The 9,927-nt window shown below is 38.6% G+C and overlaps 1 protein-coding gene across 1 annotated transcript in view; it reads left to right on the top strand.

The window, feature by feature from the left end:
• The window catches only part of Lix1 (limb and CNS expressed 1), a 58,002-nt gene extending 54,048 nt beyond the window's left edge, over positions 1-3,954 (top strand). Inside the window, exon 6 of the mRNA XM_021149806.1 lies at positions 1,677-3,954. Within this exon, the coding sequence (XP_021005465.1) occupies positions 1,677-1,964 (288 nt within the window). The 3' untranslated portion in view covers positions 1,965-3,954. The remainder of the gene's footprint in view (positions 1-1,676) is intronic.
• The last annotated feature ends 5,973 nt before the right edge of the window (positions 3,955-9,927 follow it).

Raw genomic sequence — 9,927 nt, forward strand, 5'->3', positions numbered from 1 at the left:
GGAGTGCTGGGTTCTGATGATGGTGAGTGGTCTTGGTTTCTGTTAGTAAGATTATTACGTTTACCTTTCGCCATCTGGTAATCTCTGGGGTTAGTTTTTATCGTTGTCACTGTTTAAAGATTGGAGCAGATGCTGTGTTCCACTCACCAGAAGTCTTAAGAATCTGTGGCGGGTGTCGTGGGTAGCTGGCGGGTGTCAGCTGACCCTGCGCCCTAGCTACCCCTGTGCTGGTCAGATCGGAAGAGGCTTGTGGCCCTACTCAGGCCGGTTTTCTGCCTCCCCAACCAAAGCAGTCTCAGGTCCCGCGAGATTGGACTGGAGCAGAAGCTGTGTTCCACTCACCAGAAGTCTCAATATCCTGTGGCGGGTGTCGTGGGTAGCTGGCGGGTGTCAGCCGACCCTGCGCCCTAGCTACCCCTGTGCTGGTCAGACCAGAAGAGCCACGTTTATATTTTTAAGGAGACTGAGATTCTTCTTGTTTTGTACTGATGGACTATCTCAGACCCACCCGCTCCTGAATAACAACAGAGACTTATTAACAGTTATGAAAGTTTAGGCACTATAACTGGGTATCTCCCAACTAGCTGGTAATTAAAGTAACCCAACTAATCTAGTCTATGCCTGCCACATAGCCTGTTACCTCTCCCTCAGACCCGGCACCTGTTCATTCCACCCTGCTTCCTATCTCAACCCAGAAGTCCTACCTTTTCTCTCCCTCTTTGCTATTGGCCATCTGTTCTTTATTAAACCAATTAGAAGGTGAGGGAGGTGCATGCTTACAAAGTATGAGGCAGGTGATGATCTATAAAAAGAACAATACCAAAATCCAAATAGTACTCAGCTCGTTGCCAGTACAGAAATCAACATTTGAATAATACAAATACAAATACAACCTTTACCGCAACAGTCTTGTGTTCTTGGCTTTTTTTTTTTTTTTTTTTTTTTTTTTTTTTTTTTTACAAACACAATTCTCCTCACAAGACCCTACTCTTGGACTGTGTTCCACATCAAAGCACAGAAGCTAGGATGTAATGTAGAGTCTTGGGTTCAAAGTCTTGTTTGTTCTGAAGTCCCCTTGACTGAGTCCTTTCCCATTCCTGTACTAGGCATGTCCAAACCTTATTCTAACTCAACTTGTCTGTGTAGCTCCTTTCCTGTTTCTGTCGTGTCAAAGGCAATGATACTGAGCTTAAGGGTTCAATGAAGAATTAAGTTATATTTATATTAGTTGTTACAGGAATACAGTTTCAAGGATAGGCTTGTATTTTCTAGAGCTTCATTTTGTAATTTTTAGTGTTATGTTTTGACTTATTCTGGAGTGACAGGCTTTGCAAGACCAGATTAGTTCATCATTTCCTTTTTAGAAGTATGTCAATGGAATTTGGTTTCATATTTTTTAAAGATTTATTTTATTTATATGAGTACACTATACCTGTCTCCAGACACACCAGAAGAGGACATCAGATCCCTTTATAGATGATGGCTGTGAGCCACCATGTGGTTGCTGGGAATTGAGTTCTTAACCACTGAGCCATCTCTCTAGCCCTTGTTTCAGATTTTTAAAGTTAGGGTTACTTGTTTAAAAGCCATGTGATCGGGGAGGTATGGAAGGCTCTGCACACATGCACCTTTGTTTCTCTTTATTGACACTCTGAATTTTTGTTTCTTGGTTCTAGGAAGTCATCTCCTACTATTCCCAATATTCTTTAGATGAAAAGATGCGTAGCCACATGGCCCTGGACTGGATTATGAAGGAGCGTGAATCACCAGGAATTCTCTCTCAAGAGCTGCGTGCAGCCCTAGGGCAGCTGGAGGAAGCCAGGAAGGCTGGACAAGAACTACGATTTTACAAAGAAAAAAAAGAAATCCTGAGCTTGGCCCTGACTCAGATCTATAGTGACCCTGACCCTTCCTCACCCAGTGATGACCAGCTAAGCCTCACGGCTCTGTGTGGCTATCATTAGCAAGTCCAGGTGGCAGGTTTCCTGAGGACTTTCACATCAGGAATCTACCTGACAGAAGTTGTTAGAGATTTTAGCATGATAGTCACTACCTGAAGGCTGTACTGCTCCTACACAGTCTGTTCACAGAATGGGAGGCTAGGGTTGACTGGTCCCGATCCCAACTTCCTACTTCATGTATGTTTTCAACCATTTCCTTAGGGGATCTACTTCAGAATAAAAGAAAGACAACAAAATTACTTTAGAAAGTATTCTTCAGGGTTTGATCTAATCTAAAAAACCTAGTTGATATGTGCCTTGCTAAATTTTATGCATTGCTTCACATAATAGTCCAGAAGAGCAGTCTTGGAGAAAACAGCAGCCAGGACTAGGGAAAGTATCATGATAACTTCTTCTTCTTTTTTTTTTTTTTTGGACACAGTTTCTCTGTGTAGCCCTGGCTGTCCTGGAATTTGTCTTTAGATCAGGCTGTCCTTGAACTCAGAGATCTGCTTCTGAGTACTAGGATTAACTACATGTGCCACAACCACCTGGCTAATAACAATGTTTTAAATACTTAAGATTAAATACAGATAATAATAAGTACAGATGATTTTTTTAAAAAAGAAATGTACAACAGTCAGCATGTTTTGAACCCTCCTGAAAATTACTGTATTCTCATTATATATTTTGAAATTAGCTTTAATAACAAACATTATCACATATATTTCTCAGACGGGATGAAATTAAGTACATAACTGCCCTATTCCAATGTCCTAAAAAGGTGATGCTGTGTAATGTTAGATGATTTCATTTTAAAATGATATTTTTTAAAAAATAATATCAATTCCCATAATGAGGCTAAATGTTCTAAGGAAAAAAACTCTAGAGTTTTGTAATCTTGAGAAGGAGTTAGGATTTTTTTTGTGTGTGTGTAATAAATTTTTAAGTGAAGAAATTTCTATTTCTTTTTTTTTTTCACAAAATTTCTATCATTTCAAATTCAGCACATTTCCCCATGTTGGCTGGGATCTTTACATGCAGTGCATCTTTACTGTGTTTGGCAATGTCCACCTCAGAAGACTGATATCTGATTAGATACAAGAACAGTGCTTGGGTGGGTCAAGCTTCTCCTCTCTTTTATAATTATGACACTGTACAAATTCTCTGAACTGAAAATTATGTAGACTATTTTTCCTTGGAATATTCTCAGAAACTTCAGCAAAAGCAACAAAGGTTATGGCCATGGCTGGCCCTATCTAATAGTAAATCAACTTCAGCCAGGGCATTGTGCCGACAGAGTATCACACATGTCTGTAACACTGGCACAGAGGAACATAAGAGAGGGACAAGACAAACACTCATGCTTGTTCTTAATACTGCACTGTAGAAAGGGACAAGAATAAAGGAGTCTTTAAGAAGATGGAGCCATGAAGGTGGTGGTAGTTGTTGCTATGAACTCCCTGAAAATTGAATAAAAAGCTACAGACTATCTCATAGCAATATATAATAATTTCATAAAACATATGGTCCTGCCCCAAAATTTATGGATTAGCCCAGAGCATCATTGACCCTTAGTTTGAAGCTCACAATTTAAAAGCATACATAGTTTTACACTTCACATCAGAGATCTAGTAACCCATAGAACATATATTTTTTTCTTTTTTTNTTTTCGAGACAGGGTTTCTCTGTGTAGCCCTGGCTGTCCTGGAACTCACTCTGTAGACCAGGCTGGCCTCGAAATCAGAAATCCACCTGCCTCTGCCTCCCAAGTCCTGGGATTAAAGGTGAGTGCCACCACTGCCTGGCCATAGACCATATTTTTAAGATTACTACCATTACTCTGAAATCAAGAATTGTATTGTTTGGGCCATGATGGTTTAATTTTTATAAAACTCAAAATGCACCTTGTTGTTATGGAGAAAGAAATTAAGACAAACTAGATACTAAACTTTGGCAACTGTACCAGAATATTACAGATTTAATAAAATCATTGTTCCTTCAATATTCTGAATTTGGCTGTCCATTTTTTAAAGCTACGGTTCATGTGTGCTTTTGCTCTTAACATTAACTATTTCTAGAAAATAAATAGAATCAAGTCCCCGGGTGTGTTCTTCACTGAGAATCTGGCCACCTCAGTCTGGGCATAAACAAATGGAAAAAAGCCAAAAGTTTATAACTCTCCTATTTCTTTGGGGGAAAAATGTTTTCAGCCAAAATAGTTGTAGTTGGCTATAGTCTAGAGGTTTTAGAGTTCTTATTTTTATTTTGCAGTGTCTTTCTTCATAGCTTATGTCAGATTATCAAAGTTTTCCTCACCTTTCACTATGTTCATAGGTAACCACTAGCCCAAACATTGTCACCTTGTTTTTGTGGTGTTTATAAAAAATTCAAATCACAGCCTTCTTCTTCGCTGAAACTTAGAGCAAATGGTCTGGAGTGTTGATACTGCATTCACCTAGGGTTCCAATATAAAAAATCTCATTTTCTCTACCCTAGTGTTTTTGGTTGTGCATGTAAAATACCCAAAGAGCTTTAAATTTTTTAAGTGGTCAGACTGTTTCAAGATGAAATTAGACGTTTTGGGTGCATGGTCCATGCATCAGTCTTGAATATCTTTCAACAGACAGTTCTAATATATAGCATAGTTGACAGCTACTGCCTGCTTTCTCTAGTCATCACTGATGCAAGTCCATTACCTAACTAACCTGTAGAGCCACTGTCCCACTTTGGTCTTGGACCCAAACCAAAATTTAGAACTCTTTTAGACTATGAGTAGATACTTTTCCTTGAACATGTTTTCTCTGTCACTCAGAACTAAAAGAGGAAACGTGTACACACAGATGTGTGTGCACACATACACAGGGGAGGAGGATCAGTTTACATTGACAGCTAAAAACCAAAAAAAGATGAATACAAGAAGAAGCCATGGCAAAATACAGCCCCAACAGACACACTTTCAGTGACATACCCCAACCAGTGTCCATCCCCTATGAACTCCCAACAATACCATCTTATATAAATCTGTGAAGGCATTAATCCATTAGTTAGGTCAGAGCTCTCATGGTCTAATTACCCCTGGAAATGCTACCACAAACTAATCTAATCTCCTCGGTGTTTTTCAATATAACTAACAAGTCATCTGATCCAGACTCTGCCCAGGGTGGACTCCTTTTTTTATATACTGTATGTGAAACATGTACACAGAATCACCTGAGATCCTTGTTTGTTAAAACGTTCTGCTGTATTGCAGAATGACTGAGCAAATTCTAGGCAGTTCTAGGTTATTTAATACTTCTTTCCATGCTTCTGACCACACTCCAGTCTTTGATATTCCAGCCTGAAATTACTTAGTATATCCTTCACTGAGTGTAGCCCTGGCCTCTCATGTAAGAACATACAGAGGAGTATCTTTCTGGAAGCTAGAAATTAGCAGAAAGGGCAAAGAGGGAAAAATGGCAATTTCCCAAGATACTTAAAAACTATTTCCTTCTCAAAGACCTTCAAAGACAGCATAAACAATAGAAGAAATGCAGTCTCTTCAACCAGAAATTGGGAAAAAGACTTCTGGGTAGACACAAGCAACAGATGTGTACCATGAATACATTTTACCATTTCCAAAAAATCAAATTCTTACTTCAAGGACAAACTGCCCTATTAAAGATACTCAAAAGAATGATCTCCCTAGAGGGGAAATATAAAAATGCTTCCAGACCAATCGCATAGGAACACACGGACAGACACCCTGAGGACTTCTGAAGGGGATGTTGCTCATTTATATGTAAGAGCTCTGTTGCACACAAAAATCTAATCACTCATATTAGTCTGCAGTCACACTTCATATATTTTCAGAACTGATGAATTGGTGCTATGCAAGTGAGTCAGAAAATTTCCTCTAGTCTGTTTCTGCTGGGCACTGGCTTTCATTATCAGTGGCTGCTAATGCTCCCAAATGAAAGGGGAAATTGTTAACCCAACAAATGCAAACAGTTGGAGTGAAAAAGAAAATCCACAGTTCAATAGTTCAGATCCTTTATTCATCCCTACTTGAGACTGGATTATTTGAAAATCTTAAGCATGTCTTGCTGACCTGTGAGTTGTGATGTAGACAGTCATAATGTAATGTAGGAACCATGCTATTCTGAAGTGATCTACTGTGTCTACACAAACATTGTACTCGTCCCATAAGTGATTCCTTGATGATATCGGGAAGCAAATACACAGTATTTGGTGAAAGATGGTTTCCAAAGGGAAAACTTGAAAACACAGGTGATCTATTGAGATTCCAGATTGCTAGAAAAACTGAAAAGTCAATTTGAGACTACACCTACCTAAAATTAAAAAGAATGAGATGTTTTACCCTTTCAGTTAATAAGTAAAGTGATCTGGGCTATCTACCATCTATCTATCTATCTATCTATCTATCTATCTATCTATCTATCTATCTATCTATCTATCTATCTATCTATCATCTATCTATCTATCTATCATCTACTTATTGTCTATCTATTTATCATCTATCTATCTATCTATCTATCTATCTATCTATCTATCTATCTATCTATCTAATCTATTACCATGTACCATCTCTACCTATCAAAGGTAAAACCTTTGATCACAAAACCACTAGTGCAAATGAACTTTTTAAAAATAAGAGAAGAGACTTCATGTATCATAAATGCCAAAATATAGTTCCTTTTATCATAAATGAGAACATTTTTTTAAAAGATTAAGTTTGGTAACTTAAGACAACTTTCCTTCAACTTTGCCTTTTATTTAGTGCATTCTTGTTGGCAACATGTTTGAGGTCTTTTTTCATTCCTTAATGTTAATCAAGGACAGTATCTCCTTATTCCATTTATCAGCTGTCTGTGAAAAGCCAATAGGGCTTGGCTCGCACTCTGTGGAAAGGAGGGTTCAATGAGCTGTAGCTTCATCCAGGCACCTTCCTCCCAGGCATTTCAGGTGCCACACTTGTTGACAGTAGGATTTACAGGGGAAAAGAAACACCTCAGAAACTATATATACAGTTAGAAAAGAGTGCGTCAGGGTTAAAATAATGGATTAAACTGAAAGTCTGTCTATACAAAAGAAGGGAGCAAGTCCATGAGGGTGAGTGACTAATTGTAATATTGGGCTCAGAAAATGACACCCGGACTTAGAGAGTTTTGACTTGTTGAATTCTGTGAACTAAAGAGCTAAAATCTCTCCAGTCTCCTGCCTTTTTTCCCTCAGAGCACAGGGAGGGACTTTTTCTGACATTCTCTTATTTAAAAAAGGTTGACCCTCCATAAAGGAACTCTACTGTCTTGTTCTGCACCTATGAATCTTATCAACCAAGGAAGAGGAGTCACCACGCCCAGACACATTAATATAGATGACATCCTTCTTACAGGCTCCTCTGGGTTAGTTTTTATTTCTCAGAGGGTTTTCATCTTCATTATCAGACTGTCTTTATTCTTCACACATTCCTTCCCTTTCTCTCCCAAAACTTGTCACCATTCCCCTGCCTCCTATGAGCTTCCTCACTAGCCTGCCAAGTTCTTTTTCAAGCCTCGGCTAGTCTGTTACGCTCATAACGAAAGGGATGATTTTCCTGTTAATCTCGCCTCTTCAATTTATTTCTTGAATTTAATTTTTAAAAATTCAGAACAGAACGTTTTCTCTTCCACACAATACTTACTGCAAAACAGAAAGCTTTGCTTCTAAGTCTGCAACCTTATTTTCCCAAAAGCCTGCGAATTCTTTGCTGGACTCAAACTTCCAGTTTCTTCTTCATGTTGTCTAGTCACACGTTACATTTATTTGATTCAAATTACTTTGTAGTCGTATCGAGAATTAAAGTTCTGTAAGACTACTCGAAGTAAATTGACTTTGTAGTAATCAAAACATTCTCATTAACGTATACTCCCAATAAAGCTAATGTGTTTCATTTTCTCCTTCCCTTTTCTCCCTTCTCCTGCCTTACTTCCTTCTATTGTTGTATTGGCTTACTACCCATTGTTTGCAAGCAATATTACGTATGTGTATTATTTTACAACCACCGGCTTTGCTAGGAAAGTATGCAAAGTTTTCCTTTGCTCAGTTGGTTTTTGTGATGATGAGACTGAAAGTCCTTTATATTCAATTATATCTAATATATTAGTCCTTTATATAGACCCTGCCAGCTTCTCTGTCTGGGTAGCAAAAATACTTCTTACATTCAACAGTAAGAAAAGATGGCTACCTTGCTTTTTTTTCTGTTTAACTTTTACAAAAATGCGAAGCTTTCTCAGTGGCCAGTTCCCAGACATAAACCATGTGGTGCTCCAGTGGGTATATGGGAGAAGCCCCACAATTAACCACAAATGAGAATCTCCTTTTATCAGCCCCCAAAGAAGGCAAATATTCCATTGTGGGAAACAGTCAAGCTTAACAGAAGTTACAAAAGAAGAGACCCCAGCAGTCACAGAAGTTTCTGGATGATAAATGTCAAAGTGAATATTTTGGAGTCAAAGAACAAAAACAGCGATTTTAATAGAGTTCACACTTCCTCCAACAGCAGATAGACGATAACTGTTCATTGCCAATCTGATTTGGGAAGTAATGATTCCCCCAAACTGGAGTCTCTTCTTTTGTAACTCCTGTTGAACTTGAATGTTTCCCATAGTGGAGTGCTTGCCTTCTTTCTGGGCACTGTTTAATTCTATCATTTATAATGGAAAACATTGAAATGTGCCTCAGCGAGGGGTTAGGAGTTCCTAGTCCATCTTTCCCTGTGCTGTCCAGCCTGGTAGTGACAAGGCACCAAACCTACTAGTCATTAATGCATACTTTGCCTCTGTGAGTGCACAATAGAGTTCTAAAACATGAAGTAAGCAGTTTCAGTAATAGTTTGGTATGAATTTGTCTGTGTGTATACGCATATTTGCACGTGTATGGTGTGTGAGGTCAACACTGGAGAGGTGTGTGGAAGGCTGAGGCTGTGAGTCTTACCTGGTTACTCTACCACAAGGTCACCCAGTTGAACCCGGAGCTCACAACAGGACTAGTCTAGCTGGCTAGCTTGCTCTGAGGATGGCTGTCTCTCCTTTAGAGAGTTAGAAAGTAAGACTGGGTGCTGCAGCATCCGTATATTATCCCCACCCAGATCTGAAAATCCAAACTTTTCCTTATGTCCATGCAGCAAGTATATTATCTACCTTAGCCATCTCCCTAGCCCTATTAATAATTTTTGTGTGGCTACATGCAGAAATTACATCAGATACATTGAATAAATATATTTTTAAAACTTTGTCTCTTTCTTTTCATCCTTTAGTAAATTTATTTTATTATTTGTGTTTGTGTATGTGTACATGATGTGTGACTGTGCACACATGTGCCATAGAGCACGTGTTGAAGTCAGAGGACAACTTTATAGAATCAGCTCTATTCACCCACCCATATGGGGGTTCATGGAATCTAATTTATGTCATCAAACTTGCATGGCAAAAAGTTTTAGACTACTCCTGTTGTGAGCTCCGGGTTCATCTGGGTGACCTTGTGGTAGAGTAGCCAGGGAAGACTCACAATCTCAGCCTTCCACACAGATTCTCAGTGTTGACCTCATGTACCACAAACATACAAACATGCCTATGCACACAAAACAGCTATCTTTCTTTTTTTTTTATCTTTTTATATGTAGAAAAAGGCAGATGTGTAATTGCACATGATTCACATTTAGCTCTCAAATTATATCTATCTTAGGAATTATTATTTTTTTTAAAGAAAAATACAGTTTATTTCAGGCATACAGTAACTTTCAGAGCACTGCTATGGTCCGTTCGTTTGTCCAAAGTCCCAGGCTACTAAAGGAGATGGGAGGGTACAGAAACTACTCTCTTGCCAAATTTTGAAGCTCAGCTTGCAGAAAGCTGATTCCAAGGTTAAATCATGGATTAAACAAGAAAATGTTATATGTTATTAAGGTCTTAAGCCTCATCCCTGGACTTAAAACAGCCCAACTTTC

Source organism: Mus caroli, chromosome 17, assembly GCF_900094665.2.
Source record: "Mus caroli chromosome 17, CAROLI_EIJ_v1.1, whole genome shotgun sequence".
NCBI lineage: Eukaryota > Metazoa > Chordata > Mammalia > Rodentia > Muridae > Mus > Mus caroli.